Source organism: Symphodus melops (assembly GCF_947650265.1).
Source record: "Symphodus melops genome assembly, chromosome: 13".
NCBI classification, from domain to species: domain Eukaryota; kingdom Metazoa; phylum Chordata; class Actinopteri; order Labriformes; family Labridae; genus Symphodus; species Symphodus melops.
The window spans coordinates 1,162,182-1,179,002 of record NC_136703.1 but is presented as its reverse complement, the minus strand read 5'-3'; the positions used below and the strand labels follow the sequence as shown (position 1 = coordinate 1,179,002).

Genomic DNA, 16,821 nt, shown 5'->3' with positions numbered 1-16,821 from the left:
AATGTGTGTGTCATACGGAATAGGCTAATCTAAAAAGGTGACATCACAAAGGGCAGTAGCCCCTCCCCCTTCATGACATCACAAAAGGGCAGTAGCCCCTCCCCCAGGTGGGTGACACTCCCACAGCTAGGTGTTTGTTCTGCCCTCTGAGTCTGCCTTCTCACCGTAAACAATAGGACATGGAGCCAGAAAGCAGCGAGTACACCCGAGCCCTTCCAGAGAGGGGGCGTGGTCAGACACAGCTCATTTACATATTTAAAGCTACAGACACAGGAACAGCCTGTTCTGAGCAGGGCTGAAATAGAGGGGTTTATAGACATGATCAAATACAGGATCAGAGTGGATTTACAACAACACACTTCAAGAGAGGGTCTTCACCGTACCCAACCTTTAAACATTGATATGATACCAACCAACATCACAAGATACTGATACCAGGCCCTGATGGCCTAAAGGTTTGTTAGGCCCCATATACAGAGGCTGTAGTCCCTCAAGCTGGGCGCCCCAGGTTCAAATCCAACTTCTGGCTCCCATCCTTTGTGTCACTTGAGTGTCCTGGAGGTCGGAGTCGCATAGCTTAGTCGCATATTGAAGATTGACGGCTTCAGAAAGAGAAGGGAAGACGAGGCTTTGTCTGACCAGTTCATCATTCCACACTGGATGCTGCGGCTTTAAAAATTCCCAAAAGTGGGGACGGGGAGGGAGGAGATAATATATGAACTCTGTTGCAGGTAAAATGGAAAAACAAAAAATGAAACCATGAAATATACCTTTCATGCATTTCAACCAGCATTGTTTAACTCCTTTAAAGTGGCTCAAAAGTAGGGCAAGTTAACAAACCGATCAGAAGTTTTCATGCTAACTTTAAATTGATGGTGATACATCTGTCAGTCTTCAAACACCGGCCAAGCGTCAATCATAGAGAATCGATTGATAATCTTTGTCATTTTAGACTGTCTGAATAATAATAATCATTTAGTTTCTGTTGTAGCTCCTTTGCCACTTCAGCATCAGAGTCTGCAGTCGGTAGCTATCGCTTCTCTGTATTTCAGAAAGATGCAGTGCACCGGACCCTCCTGGATCACTTTCTCAAGTCCAGCTCTCTCAGGTGTGAAGGGTTCAGAGTCAGAGCAGAGGTCAAAGACTGACAGCCATGGTCAGTCCCCGCTGACAACCTGATAAAACAAGTCCTTAATTTGGTGTTCGTTCCTACTCTACTCGCTTCTGCCTGATTATCTTTTATTTGTGCTGCCTCACATTTGGCTCCCTGAAAGTTTGCTGAAGCGAGCGAGCGGTTCCACCAAGCGGTTCAGTTCAGTTTGTCTTAATGCTGCACACATTTTGTGGCGTTTCCACTGACTAAAGCCGAGAAAGATTTCCGAATTACCGACCCGGACCGTCCTACTTTTGGGTATCCTTCTGTTGGGGTGCCAAGAATATCAAGCCAACTCTTAAAGGTGGAGCTAAACACTGCAGTCCGTTGATTGGTCGAAAGAATCGTCACTTCCAGTGTATAAAACTCACAGCAGAATCTCAAGACAACACTGAGGTCATTCACGAAGCAGCTCCTCCCCTCGGTCCGTCTGCTGGTTGTCACGCAGGTCCAGCTCTTTGAGAGAGGAGGGGCGACAGAGGGCCAAACACTTGTAGCTGTCATCTGTTAGGGAGCAGCATTTCAGGCTGAAAAACAAAGTTAACCAATCAGTAGGGCTGTGCTGTCCCCGGCTGTCAGACGGAGCTAAACCACGGCTCACAGCAGCCTGGTGCACACACATGATGTGGAATCTAAGGCTAAGACTCACCTCAGTTTCTCCAGCTTACAAAGTGGCTCCTTCAAGAACTCAGAAAGGCGATCGACTCCGGCATCTTTGAGCTGATTGTTCGACAAATCAAGGACTCTGAGGTGGGCGGGGTTTGACTTCAGAGAGGATGCAAGATAACCACAGCCGACTTCTGAAAACTGACAATCAGCCAGCCTGACAGGAAAAACAGTTTTTTACGATGAATTGGTAAAAACAAGCTTAGTGTTAATTTGTTTGAATTGTTTGGCCATTAAGTATTTTCACTTTTTGTTTTTTTGTTTTCCATTAAAATACTATCAGATCTGGAGTGGGGTGATTGGGAGGAACGGCCTCCCTGATCTGAACCAGAGTGGTGTTCTGTTATTGGACTTCTGTGCTAGTCACAGTCTGTCCATAACAAACACCATGTTCGAGCACAGGGATGTCCATAAGTGCACGTGGCACCAGGACTCCCTAGGCCGGAGGTCGATGATAGACTTTGTGGTTGTGTCATCTGACCTCCGGCTGTGTGTCTCGGACACTCGGGTGAAGAGAGGGGCTGAGCTGTCAACTGATCACCACCTGGTGGTGAGTTGGATGCGCTGGCAGGGGAGGAAGCCGGTCAGACTCGGGAGGCCCAAACGTGTAGTGAGGGTCTGCTGGGAACGTCTGGCTGAACCCTCTGTTAGCAAGGTCTTCAACTCCCACCTCCGGAGAAGCTTTTCACAGATCCCGGGGGAGGCTGGGTGCATTGAGTCCGAGTGGACCATGTTCTCCACCTCCATTGTCAAAGCAGCTGCTCGGAGCTGGCGTGGCGACAATCCCCGAACCCGGTGGTTGACACCGGAAGTAAGGGAGGCCATCAAGCTGAAGAAGGAGTCCTATCAGGCGTTGTTAGCTCATAGGACTCCTGAGGCAGCTGACGGGTACCGGTAGGCCAGGCGTTCTGCAGCCCGGGCGGTCGTGGAGGCAAAAACTCAGGCCTGGGAGGAGTTCGGGGAGGCCATGGAGGAGGACTTTCGGTCGGCCTCGAGGAAATTCTGGCGAACCGTCCGTCGCCTCAGGAGGGGGAAGCAGTGCTTCACCAACACTGTTTACAGTGGAGGTGGGGAGCTGCTGACCTCAACTGGGGATGTAGTCGGACGGTGGAAGGAATACTTCGAGGATCTCCTCAATCCCACCGTCACGTCTTCCACTGAGGAAGCAGAGGCTGAGTGCTCAGAGGTGGATTCGTCCATTACCCAAGCCGAAGTCACCGAGGTAGTTGGCAAGCTCCTTGGTGGCAAGGCACCGGGGGTGGATGAGATTCGCCCTGAGTATCTGAAGTCTCTGGATGTGCAGGGGCTGTCATGGTTGACACGCCTCTGTAACATCGCGTGGAGGTCGGGGACAGTGCCTCTGGACTGGCAGACCGGGGTGGTGGTCCCTCTTTTCAAGAAGGGGGACCGGAGGGTGTGTTCCAACTACCGGGGAATCACACTCCTCAGCCTAGCTGGGAAAGTCTATTCCAGGGTACTGGAGAGGAGATTCCGGCTGTTAGTCGAACCTCGGATTCAAGAGGAACAATGCGGTTTTCGTCCTAGCCGTGGAACACTGGACCAGCTCTACACTCTCCAGCGGGTGCTCGAGGGTTCATGGGAGTTTGCCCAACCAGTCCACATGTGCTTTGTGGATTTGGAGAAGGCATTCGACCGTGTCCCTCGCGGCGCCCTCTGAGGGATGCTCCGTGAGTATGGGGTTCGGGGCCCTTTGCTAAGGGCGGTCCGGTCCTTGTACGACCGGAGCAGGAGTATGGTTCGCATTGCCGGTATTAAGTCAGACCTGTTCCTGGTGCGCGTTGGCCTCCGGCAGGGCTGCCCTTTGTCACCGGTTCTGTTCATTACTTTTATGGACAGAATTTCTAGGCGCAGTCAGGGGCCGGAGGGGGTCCGGTTCGGGGACCACAGGATCTCGTATCTGCTTTTTGCGGAGGATGTGGTCTTGTTGGCTCCATCGAACCCGGACCTCCAGTGCGCACTGGGGCGGTTCGCTACCGAGTGTGAGGCGGCTGGGATGAGGATCAGCACCTCTAAATCTGAGGCCATGGTTCTCGACCGGAAAAAGGTGGTTTGCCCCCTCCGGGTCGGTGAGGAGTCTTTGCCCCAAGTGGAGGAGTTTAAGTATCTTGGGATCTTGTTCACGAGTGGGGGGAAGATGGAGCGTGAGATCGACAGACGGATCGGTGCGACGTCAGCAGTCATGCGGTTGCTGTATCGGTCCGTCGTGGTGAAGAAGGAGCTAAGCCGAAAGGCGAAGCTCTCGATTTACCGGTCGATAGTCGTTCCTACCCTCACCTATGGTCATGAGCTTTGGGTCATGACCGAAAGAATCTCGGATACAAGCGGCCGAAATGGGCTTCCTCCGTAGGGTGGCTGGGCGCACCCTTAGAGATAGGGTGAGGAGCTCGGTCACCAGGGAGGAGCTCGGAGTAGAGCCGTTACTCCTCCACATCGAGAGGAGTCAGTTGAGGTGGTTCGGGCATCTGGTCCGGATGCCCCCTGGACGCCTCCCTAGGGAGGTGTTCCGGGCATGTCCCTCCGGGAGGAGGCCTCGGGGTGGACCCAGGACACGCTGGAGAGACTATGTCTCTCGGCTGGCTTGGGAACGCCTTGGGGTCCCACCGGAAGAGCTGGAGGAGGTGTCTGGGGTGAGGGAAGTCTGGGTGTCTCTGCTTAGACTGCTGCCCCCGCGACCCGGCCCCGGATAAGCGGCAGAAAATGGATGGATGGATGGATAAAATACTATCTTTGATTATGTAATAATTTTACTCTGGTGACTGTGAATCTTTTTCAGAAATACAGTTCTAAAATTATCCCTACAAAGATCTTGTGTATTCACAATCAAAAATATGTTCAAATAAGTTCAAATGTTATAAAGAAATATACCTGTCCCTTAATTGTATTACAACTTTTAAATTAACTGCAGGGGTTAATGTAATTTATCTTCCTAAAAAAGTGTTTGGTGAAATGTTGGGAGTGACACTCTGAACACTCGTCTCCCTTACATTGTTAACAACAACAGGAACCTTTTAGTTCCTCAAAGAGAAGTCCCTGAATCTTTAGCCCGGTTTCCACACAGCAGTCCACTACGGATCGGTACAGTTTGGTATGGTTTGGTTTGATTAAGCCTGATCCCGTTTGTGTTTCCACAGCCACCCGTGCCCTATTTGGTAGGCGGCGTGTAAGCCGGTTGCCGATAGCCGCTACGTAATAGCATCACATGATAGCAGCTAACCGCTAGCAGCTAACCGATAACTGATAAATTCAACAAAGGAGAAAAACGCGACACAAACAAAACCAACGCTGGAGACATCCAGCAGATCATCTCCTCTGTCACTGTCATGTGAGTCTTTATTACAAGAACTCAATCCAGCTTTGTTTCAGAGAAGGCTGTGAGCGGCGAGGACAAATACACACGTAAACAATCATCTGTGTTACAGTCAATGCTTTAAACACAGCGGGGTTTTGTTTGCCGATTTCAAACAGGAAGTGATTATTTTTTTCGACCAAACAGCGAACTGCAGTGTTTAGCAGCACCTTTTCGGGCCGGCTCGATATTCTTGGCACACCAACAGAAGGGTCCCAAAGGGTAGGATGGTACGGATCGGTTATTTGGGAATCTTTCCCGGAAAGTCTATGGAAACACCACAAAATGTGCACCGTATAGAGATGAACCGAACCACTCGGTGGAAACAGGGCTTTTTAGTTTTGGGGATCTTTGGTCAAAAAAGGTGCTTTGGTTTGAGTGTATAGACCTGTGAAAGTATTCATGGTGTTCCTGGATGTTCTTACGTGAGCTTCTGGAGTCTGCAGTTTGGACTTTTCAGACCGTCAGAGAGTAGCCTCATTCCATGGTCTTGAAGTTTATTTCTGCTCAGGTCTAGCTCCTCCACACTACAGGACTTCAGTTTGAGAACTGATGAAATGAATATACAACATCTAGCGGCCAGATTACAGTCTTTAAACCTAAAATAGAAAAAGCAATTTTCAGATGACACAACCAGAGATTTACAGAAGTTGGGTTTCGTTGGGTTTCGTACTTACGAGGCTATCTTTGAGACTTTGAGCACAGGCAGCAGCCTCTGCAGAACGTCATCTGATTTACAGTACTTCTTCAGGTCAAAGAAATCCAAGCCATCGTTGGTCATCAGCAGCTTATAGGCCAGAGCTGACCATAGAGCAGGTGACATTTTATTAACGTCTCCTGACCTCTGGTAGTTTTGGACTTGCTGGACCAGAGACTGGTCCCCCAGCTCATTCAAACAGTGGAACAGATTGATACTCTGATGAGCGTGAGACAGTTTCTTGATCTTATCATGGATGTACTTGATTGTCTCCTCGTTGCTCCCTGGACTTCCTTCTTTAAATCCAAGGTCTTTCTGAATCAGCTTCTGATTTTCATCCTGAGATAAACCAAGCAGGAAGCGCAGGAACAAGTCCCACTGTCCATTTGTGCTTTCTAAAGCCATATCCACGGCCTTCTTGTGAAGGGAGGGGAGTTTTCTATTACTTCTCAGGACTCTCTGGCTAGGAAGTAGATTTTCTCCACTATCAATCAAGGTTTCTAAGACGTACAGAGAGGCAAGAAATTCCTGAACAGTTAAATGTATAAAACAGTACATCTCTCGATGGTGAAGACCTCGTTCTTTTTTGATGATCTGCGTACAAACTCCTGAATGAACTACAGCATGTGTCAGATCAATTTGGCAGCTTGTCAAGTCTTTTTCTTCAAAGATGATGTTGCCCTTCTCCAGCTGTTCAAACGCCAGCTTTCCCAACTTCATGATCAACTCTTTGTCTGCTTCTTTGCCCTCATAATTCTTCATGTCAGTTATCTTTGTCTGAATGATCAGGTAGTGTGTGTACATTTCAGTCACAGTCTTTGGTAGCTCACCTCTGTGAGGTTCTTTCAGAAGACTCTGGAAAACCTGGGCTGAAATCCAGCAGAAGACGGGGATGTGGCACATGATGTAGAGACTTCTCAAGGGCTTCGACTGAAGATGCTCCAAGATCTTCTGAGCCATCTCTTTGTCACTCACCTCCTTCAGAAAGTATGTTTCTTTCTGCTCGTCATTAAAGCCTTGCACCTCTGTCACCCTGTGTATGCAATCAGGGGGAACCTTTGCAGATGCTGCTGGTCGGCTGGTGATCCAGACCGAGGCTTTGTACATTAACTTTCCTGTGATTAAGTTAGTAAGCAGGATTTCGACCGTCGTGTCTTCTGTAACACTGCGCCACACCCTGTTTTCCTTGAAGTTTAGAGGTGATTGGCTTTCATCCAGGCCGTCAAAGATAAACAAAACTTTTAAATTGTTGTAGTCTGAGGCTTTCAAATCCTTCACTACGTTGAAATGTCTGGTAATTAACGTCATGAGACTCAACAACTCATCTTTGATTAAATTCAACTCCCTGAACGTGAATGGAAATATAAACTCAAAAGTCTGGTCTTCCTTTCTCGCCCAGTCCTGAGTGAACTTGAGCACAGAGACAGTTTTTCCGATGCCAGAGATTCCTGTTGTCAGAACTCTCCTCGGCGGGTTGTCCTCGTTTGGTAAAGGTTTAAAAATGTCTTTGAGGTTGATTTTGTTCTCCACACTTGGAGGCCTTTTAAACTGTAATTCATTGACTTCATGTTCAGTATTAACCTCCCCACTGCTGCGTTTGGTGATGTAAAGCTCAGTGTAGATTTTGTCTAAAGGAGTCGGTCCATCTGTTCTTGTGCCTTGAAACAAATTCGTTGTTTTTTCTTCAAGGTAACTTTTCAGTTCAGTTTGGCACTTTTTGATATATTCTGGAAAGAAAAAAAGAAAAAAAAAAAAAAAAAAGATTAGTTATCAAAAACAGCTTTGAGCATTATGTAGCTCTGACACCTAGTGTTTAAAATGGATACTGCAGTCCACATTCTAAACATTACAGAGAGCTTAACTCTGAGCTCCTCCCTGGTGACCAAGCTCCTCACACAGCCACCCTACAGAGGAAGCTCATTTTGGCTGCTTGTATCCAGGATCTTGTTCTTTCGGTCATGACCCAAAGCTCATGACCATAGGTGAGGGTAGGAACCTCGCCTATCAGCTTAGCTCCTTCTTCACCACGACGGCCCGACAGTGACCACATTACTGTGGACGCCGCATCGATTTCTCTGTCAATCTCAAACTCCATCCTCCCTCCTCTTGTGAACAACACCCCAATATACTTGAACTCCTCCACCTGAGGCAAGGACTCCTCACTGACCCGGAGAAGGCAAGCTACCCTTTTCCGGTCTAGAACCACAGCCTTAGATTTAGAGGTGCTGATCGTCATCCCAGCTGGTTCACACTTGGCTGTGAACCGCCCCAGCCCTCCTACCGGTAACAGATTTGACTTACTGCCGGCAATGCAAACGAGACTCCTGCTCCTGTTATTCAGGGAACGGACAGCCCTTAGCAAAGGGCGTGGACCACCCTCCAAGTTTCACAGTTGTTGCCCACGTGAGCCCCCAGTGGAACAATGGAGTCCCTGGTCGGAGCACTATCCAGCAGGGACTCCAAGAAGGCTGGGTACTCCGCATTGCTGTTCGGTCCGTAGGCTGAGACAACAGTCAGAGACCTGTCCCATACCTGAAGGTGGATGCGACCCTCTCGTTCACTGGGGTGAACTCCAACACATGGCGGCTGAGCTGTGGGGCAATAAGCAAGATACACCAGCCTGCCTCCTCTCACCGTGAGCAACTCCAGAGAAGTGAAGAATCCAGCCCCTCTCGAGGAGCTGGGTTCCAGAGCCCAAGCTCGACTATATCTACCCAGTACCTCTAGACCTCCCGCACAACAGCACTTTACATGTCCCAACCGAAAAAGAAGATTTACTTTATTGAAATTAGGTCTTTACACTCTGAGTGAGGGAGCTGCCCTCGGCACTCCTGAGCTGGTTGGATGGGGGGGTTAAGTGTCTTGCCCAAGAACACATCCAACATGTTTCTTGCTGGACCTGGGGACTGAACCATCGACCTTGCAATTGAGAGATGACTACTCTACTTACTGAGCCACAGCCGCCCCACAGGGCCATACCGCCCCACAAGGCGGCAGATACTGTGGATCAGGTCACTGAGGCCCCTGCCTTCAACCGCAGCCCGATTCAGACTGCACCCGACTCCTATGGACTCCTCTGTGGGTGGTGGCTCCACAGGAGGACGCGCCCATGTTGTCCGTTCAGGCTGAGCCTGGCCGAGCCCTACGGGATAAAGTCCTGGGCCCAGGCATGGCTCGAGGGTGGGGCCTCGGCTGTGCCATACTGGGCGGCGTCATGGTCCCTGTTTTTCTGTTATTCATAGGGATACTTTGAACCTCTTTTTGTCTCACCCGTCACCTAGAACCTGATTGCCTTGGGAGGCCCTATTGGGGGCATAAAGCCCCCGACCACATATCCCAGGATCAGCTCGAGTACGTCGTTCCAAAAAATAGACCCAAATGCTGACTAATCTAGACTTGATCCTGCCGTGGCACGGGGAAGATGTGCTTTGATAGGTCTATGTAGCTTTAATCAATCATCACTCAAAGAATGTTAGAATCAGGTACCTTCACTGTCTGGACGATCAGATGTTTCCTGTCCTGAAACAGAAACATGCAACATCTTTTAAATCACACAGAACATTTAGTTCATTGGAAATGTTGAAACTATGAAGACAAACATGAAGAAGGTATTTATTAGATGTAGTAAGTTAGAGGAAACATTTACCGTGTTGATGGCCGACAATAGCGTTCATATAAAAATTTCCTTGTATAGGAGCAGTGAACTGAGGCGATATGATGATGCTTCCATTCTGGGCGGTGGCCATACTACCTCCAGCTTCCCCACAAGTTTCGGCTGATTGAGACATTATGTAGAAAAAACCATTCCTTGAAAAAAACAAGCAAACATGTTAATTTCTGCAATAAAAAACTGCATTCAAAAAACATAGAAATGTAAATGCATCCGAGGCTGGAAAATGAAAGGAAGTGGAAAGGATCAGAATATGTTAAGGCCAGGTTCAGCCTTCAACACTGACAGCATTTTATAATGTTAATATAGACTGGTATAGTAATGACGTATTTTTGTAGGCCAACCTGAAAAAATGGCGCCAGTGGTTTCTTCGAAAATCCGCCTATCGGATTTTTGCATTGGATTTTGGCTCATTGCAGAAAATAAGCTCTGTGTCAAACACACGTTTCTGATGCTGTTTTGTTCAGCTGGATAATCTTTACAGATAAATATCATTTATATGAAGTTTGAAGAGTTAATGCAGCCCAGAGAAGTAAAAAGCTAACGTTATGCTCTAGCGAACTACACCGCGGTCGGTTTGTAATGACGTCACGACCGTTATGCTTCATCGATCTAATCATCGGATTTGACAAGCCAGTGAAACGTTAGCTTAATAAGTTGTCTATTAACCTAATATTTGCAGGAACACTGAAAACATGACTAGAGGCTGTAGAGTTCCCGGCGTGATGACGTTTAATGTCTCCATGACAACCACTGTAGTTTCAGTTAGCTACTTGTTAGCACCGCCGTTTAAAGTTTGCGTAAAAACTTTAAAATTCACAAGTGCAGTCTTAGCTAACGTAGTTTATCTCGTCTAACAAAACATCAACATCTCTTCAGCTTGTGTTAACCACAGACCTTATTTCAGGCGTCTAACCACAAACACATTCATAATCCCCATTGACTTTTAGAGTTAAGAACCTATGGTGCTAAAATGCTAACTCACTTCCTGGTTTTAGGACTCAAAACTACACCAGTCTATTATTTGAATGTTTCCATTAATAAGTTATAATGTGACTAATCATGGCATTACAATACAGTAATCATGACTCAGTAGTAAGAGACTTTTCATTTAAAAAATTCAACAGAGGATGAGACAGGAGAGAGACATGAAGAGGTAGAAGGGACAGAGATAGGAGAAGAGGAGAGAGAAAGTGCAGGAGAAGGAACCAGACCAGGACCTAGCTACATACAAAGACCAGGACCCAGCTACATACAAAGACCAGGACACAGCTACATACAAAGACCAGGACCCAGCTACATACAAAGACCAGGACACAGCTACATACAAAGACCACGACCAAGCTACATTCAAAGACCAGGACCCAGCTACATACAAAGACCAGGACCCAGCTACATACAAAGACCAGGACCCAGCTACATACAAAGACCAGGACCCTATACATACAAAGGCCAGAGTCTCTCTCTCTCTCACTCACCATAGCCTACTGTATACCAAACGCTGAATATAAAGTTAGAGATCATCTTAGTTGTTTATTGTAAGGCATCAACACCACACACACACACACACACACTCAAATACTTTAGTTATAATTTTACATATATTTATTTTACGATTGAAGCAACACACTCATACAAAGACACACAAAACAATTTTGCCTAAAATAAATGTTTTTCGAACGTTGACCTCGATATTTCAAAAATCCTGGCTACGGCCCTGCTTGGGAGCTGCTTGTATTTTTCCCTCTCTCTCTCTTTTTTCGTCTTCATGCCTGTAGAGTGTATTTAAGTGAGTTTTATAGAATAAACATTTGATAAAGTGCGTTTTTACATTAGTAATTCACATTATGCATAATTTGACATTATTGTTGGTAGTAAATTAATCTGAAGAGCCAACTGGGAGCCAAAAGAGAATTCCCATAACTGCCGCTGACTCTCTCCCAGCGGTCCTTGGTGTCTATCTGCAACAGTTAATTAACATTACACATGAAGTCATTACAGAAAGTCTATAACACCTGATATCTAAATGAATTTAAAATGGACAAACTAAAGTAATCAAATATAAAGTGCATTTAGTTTGTGAATAAGCTTGTTTACTTGTTTATTAAGCATTTTATAAAGTCATGTTTGACCTTTTTTGTAGTTTCATTTGTGTGAGGTTTCAGTTCTGTTCTGTTTTTCTGGTGTAGCTTGTCTTGTCTTTTCTCCCCCTCCCTCTTCTGTTTTTCTCCCTCCTGCAGGTATGTGAGTGGCAGGGTGTGTGGCTGGCTTCTCCAGGCAGCAGACGAGACACACCTGACTTCTATCTAATCAACCCCTCCATATAAGCCTGGCCTGCACCCAACTACTCTGACACATAATTCCGTATTACTCGGTAGTGGTCACGGTTGCTCTCAGCAAATTGTTTTTTGTAGCCTCTCATGGTTGTTGAGCTTTTGGTGTTTTTGTGACTTTATGGACTGACCGTGTTTCTTTTTGCAGAATGAACAGATGTTATCTTCAATATTGAAGCGTAACCTGAGTAATTCTTTGGATGGGTAGATGTCATTCATGATTTTGAAATGTATTTCTTTAGTTTTAGGGGGTAAAGGTAGTTTGAGATACAAGGATCTTAGTTTGCCAACAGAACCTTCATCAAATTTATTCAAGATGTTATTTTTGTTTTGCTTTCCTGGGAATGATTTGTCCGTGAATGATTTTCTTATGAAAGAATTATTACACTTTTTATCCCATATTAAGACACCTTGAATTGAAAGTGGAGCCAATCGCGGTTGAATAGTCTGATGTGTCATTATATTTTTCGTCAGGAAGACAAATTCTTGAGGAAGTGCTTTTTGTAGCTTATCAAAATCAGCTTTCATTGGGTTGAAGTTATGTTTTGTGCAGAATTGATCATAGTTTAATAAGTGACCATTGTCATCCATCAAGTCAACCAGGGACCATATACCTTTTCTAAACCAATCTTCAAAAAACAAAGATTTCTTTCTGTATAGTACATATCTATTATTCCAGAGTACAGTGGAGTGGGGTGAGAAGTTATGGACATATAACAATTTCCAATACAATAATATTTGTTTATGGAACTCTGATAAAGAAATAGGAAGTTTGTTGATGTCAAAATCTGTGACAAGAAGAAATTTTAACCCTCCAATTTTATTAAATAAATGATTTGGAATACAGAACCAGAAGGAGTTACTATGTTGGATCCAGGCTTTTATCCAGTTTATTTTTAAAGTTCCATTAAGACAGTCAAAATCAATAACTTTCAGGCCTCCATCCCTAAAGTCTTTAACCATATTACCTTTCTTCATATAGTGTGCTTTGTTCCTCCAAATGAAATTCATATTGATCTGGTTTATTGATTTAATTAATTTGTTTGGGATAGCAATAGAGTAAGTTGGGTAAATACATCTGGACAAGCTTTCCATTTTCGTTAAATAAATTCGACCAAGAATTGATAGATCTCTTTGGAGCCATAAACTCAACTTTGCTTTACATTCTTTTAGTTTGTTTTCTACATTCAATGATTGACTTATTTTTTGGTCTTTTGTAAGGTGAATTCCCAAATATTTGATTTCTGACTTGATTGGAATGTTACAAATATCCTGAAGTATTGTTTCATGTATTGCAAATATTTCGCATTTTCGCAGGTTTAAAGTTAACCCAGAAGCATTGGAGAATTGTTTTACTTTTTCAATAGCTAGTGGAATTTGATGTCTATTTTTTAGAAAAATTGTAGTATCATCCGCTAATTGGCTGATAATAATATCTGTACCCAATACATTTAACTTTTTAATGTCACTACAATTTTTGATGTGAATTGCTAACATTTCAGTAGCTAATATAAATAAATATGGTGAAATTGGGCAACCTTGAGGGATACCTACCTTAACCTTAAAGCTAGGAGTAGTGCCTTTAGATAATATGACACAGCTGCTGATATCCTGATATAAACCTTTAATAAGATTTCTAAATTTAGATTCAAAGCCAAAATGTTCAAGTACCGACAAGATAAAAGAGTGTTCTACTGAATCAAAGGCCTTGTAAAAGTCTAGGAACAAAATAAATCCGTCATCTTCAATTAAGTTTCGATATTCAATAATGTCTAATACCAGCCTTATATTGTTGTGGATTGATCTGCCTTTTAAAAAACCTGATTGTGTTTCTGAAACAAGATCTGAGATCCCTGTTTGAAGACGAGTATTGAAGATGTAGGTTAGTAGTTTGTAGTCTGAGTTTCTGAGAGTAATAGGTCTCCTGTTTTCTATAAGTCTGGGGTCTTTGTTGGGCTTTGGGATTGAGACGATTATCCCTCGTCTCATTGTGGGTGGAAGTAAACATGTTTCAAAGACTTCGGAGAAAACCTGATGCAGCAACATTTTAATATCTTCCCAGAAGTATCTGTAAAAGTTTCCTGTAAGACCGTCTGAACCAGGAGCTTTGTTCAGAGAGAGGCGACCAATTACTGCATCAAGCTCTTCAACTGTGATTGGGTTTTCACATGTTTGTTTACAGTTATCATCTACCTTTGGAATATATTTAGAAATACCTTTAAAAAATTCCTCACAGGCTTCTTTTGAGAATTTGGAGCTGTATAGATGGCTATAAAATTTAAAGATTTCGGATGAGATTATTTTTTCGTCATTGACCTCGATGTCATTGATCATTAAGGATTTTATATTATTTCTTTCTTGCCTTCTTTTTTCAAGACCACAAAAATATGCAGAATTTTTCTCTCCCTCTTCTATCCATTTAGCCCGTGATCTGATAAAAGCCCCCTGTGCTCTTTGAGTATAAATTTCATCTAATTTGGATTGCAGATTCAGTATTGTTTGTTTGTCATAATCAGTAGGGTTAGGCTTATTGCAGTTGACATTTAGGTCTCTGATAATGTTCAATTCTTTTTCTTCAAATTCTTTTTTAAGTTTTTTACTGAAAGATATAGTAAATTGACGTATTTTGTATTTAAGGAACTCCCATTTCTTCACAGACGTTGTCAGTTCATCCAAATTCATAATCTCAATAATTAGTGACTTAATTTTTTGGCAGTAATCTCTGTTTTTTAGTAGACTGGAGTTAAATTTCCAATATTTGTTCGAATGATTTCTTCCGTTACCAGGCTTGAAATGAAGAGAAATAATACTGTGATCAGTCAGCGGAGCAGCTGAGATATCTGAGCTGATGTCATAACATACTAAGTGGCTTGAAACCAGCCAATGGTCAATCCTAGATTTATGTTGGTGATTTGGGCTAAACCATGTGTATTTAATCGTTCCTGGGTTAAAGTGTCTCCATGCATCAATTAGATTTTGTTCATTGTAAAAGTCAGTAAATGTGGTATTAGGGTGGCTCGTTGAGAATAGAGGAGGAAATTTATCATAGAATTCATCCTGGACTAAGTTAAGATCCCCTCCTAATATTATATTATCTGTTGAGTGGGATAATTTGAGATCATCTAATTGTAAAGAAATGTGTTCAATCAACCTTTTATTTTCTCTGCAGTTGTTGTAACCATATATATTAAAGAGGATAAATTTCACCTCATCAAGGGTTAGGATGAGAGCGAGCCAGTGACCATACTCGTCTGCGATGTGGGATATAACTTGTCCTTGGAAATTCTTCAGGAGGATGGCGACACCTGCTGACCTGGAAGAGCCATGACTGAAAAAAACTTTGTCTCCCCACTGTTTAGACCAAAAAACATTATCTTCCTCTTTGGAGTGAGTTTCTTGTAGAAATATAATACTAGCATTCTTCCCTTTGCAGAACAAAAAAAAGCTTTTCCTTTTAGTTATGTCTCTTAGACCCCTTACATTTACAGAAATGAGAGAAATGTCATTTTTAAGTTGAAGCATAAAACGATAACAAACAAGAACACTAACAGATAACCTGAGTTGTTATGAACACAATCTAGTATCTAACAGATACTGAGGATTTATAGCAGCAGGACCCTGAACATATAACTTTCTTATTCAAGAGAACTCACTTGTTAGGATATACCAAGGTTCATGGAAAGACTCTCTGACCATTTATGAAGGCAAATGGGCCCCTGAACACAGCCTTAAGCCCATCTTTTCTTGCTTTTTCAACTTTTGGCCACACAGCTTGTCTTGCCTCCCTGTCTTCTTTGATGAGATCTTCAACGAAGCGAATGTGGAGATCTTTACAGATGGGGTGGTTTTTAGTGGCTCGCCAGAGTTCATCCCTGAAGAACCTTCCATTGAACTGCATGATGACTTGCCGGGGTCTTTCAGTATTTCTCGGGCCAAGACGGTGGACAGAATCGAGGATAAGATCCATTTTGTCCTTCCAGTGCGGAGCAATTCTTCCGACGATATCAGCAACAACCTGACGAGTGTTTTCTTCTTTCTCTTCCCTGAGGCCGTTCACTCTTAAGTTCCATCTCCTCTTGTACCGTTCCAGGTCTGCAGCTCTTCTCTCCACCTCTGTTTCTCTTCTTTCCAGCTCTAAGCATTTCTCTTGTAGTCGTTTTACCTCACCTTCTACTTTCTTGTTTTTTTCTTTGCATTCTTTGATTTCAGCCGAATTAAATTCAACAGCTTTTGCGATGTTGGATATAGTGAGAGTATTTTGCTTCAGCTCCGTTTTGAAATCTTCCATCATGCTTTGAAGAGTGCCAATTGCAGCCAGGATTGCCGCAGTGTTTCCAGCACCTGTGTCCTCAACTCCTTTTTGTTTTTTTTGAGGCACTGGTGGTTTAGAGGGCGATGATAAGATGTTCTTGGTACCTTTGGCGTCCGTCTCCATCATTTCTGATCCGCAGTAGTCATGGGTTAGCAACGCTTCAATATTAGCTTTAGCGGTAGCTTTTGTCATGTCGGAACTTCTAGATAATAAGCTCGTTTACTTGGTAACTGGGTTTATTTACTCGTTCGTAATGCCTTTTAGTAACTTCGTGTAAAGTTGAGAGATATTTTCTGTGAGTTTTCGAATCGAACTTTTTTGATTCAGGGTCCTGCCGCTTAGAGCTATTCACGGCACGTCCATCTTCTCCGCCATCTTACCGGAAGCCACCCTTTACAGTCTATGGTGTATCATCACGGCAACTGAAGCACGTCAAACCGGTTCCAGAGAAGGTAAATCTCCGCCCACTGACCAATCAGATCTTTAATCGTGGAGTCGATGGAGGGTGTGTGTGTGTGTGTGTGTGTGTGTGTAAATAAAACTTGACTTCCCCATTGCAGCTACAGGGTGTTTCCGGTGTTCGTGTATTTCCACAGTGAGCTCACCATAAAAGGACAGTTTGA

General features: G+C 44.1%; 1 protein-coding gene across 1 annotated transcript in view; it reads right to left on the bottom strand.

Moving 5' to 3' along the window:
- Nucleotides 1–73: 73 nt before the first annotated feature.
- Nucleotides 74–16,821, bottom strand: part of LOC306833320 (uncharacterized protein) — a 120,733-nt gene continuing 103,985 nt past the window's right edge. Inside the window, exons 16-19 of the mRNA XM_079358493.1 lie at nt 5,612–5,785; nt 1,803–1,976; nt 1,525–1,680; nt 74–722 (exon numbers count right to left, since the gene is read on the bottom strand). Of these exons, the coding sequence (XP_079214619.1) occupies nt 1,551–1,680; nt 1,803–1,976; nt 5,612–5,785 (478 nt within the window). The 3' untranslated portion in view covers nt 74–722; nt 1,525–1,550. The remainder of the gene's footprint in view (nt 723–1,524; nt 1,681–1,802; nt 1,977–5,611; nt 5,786–16,821) is intronic.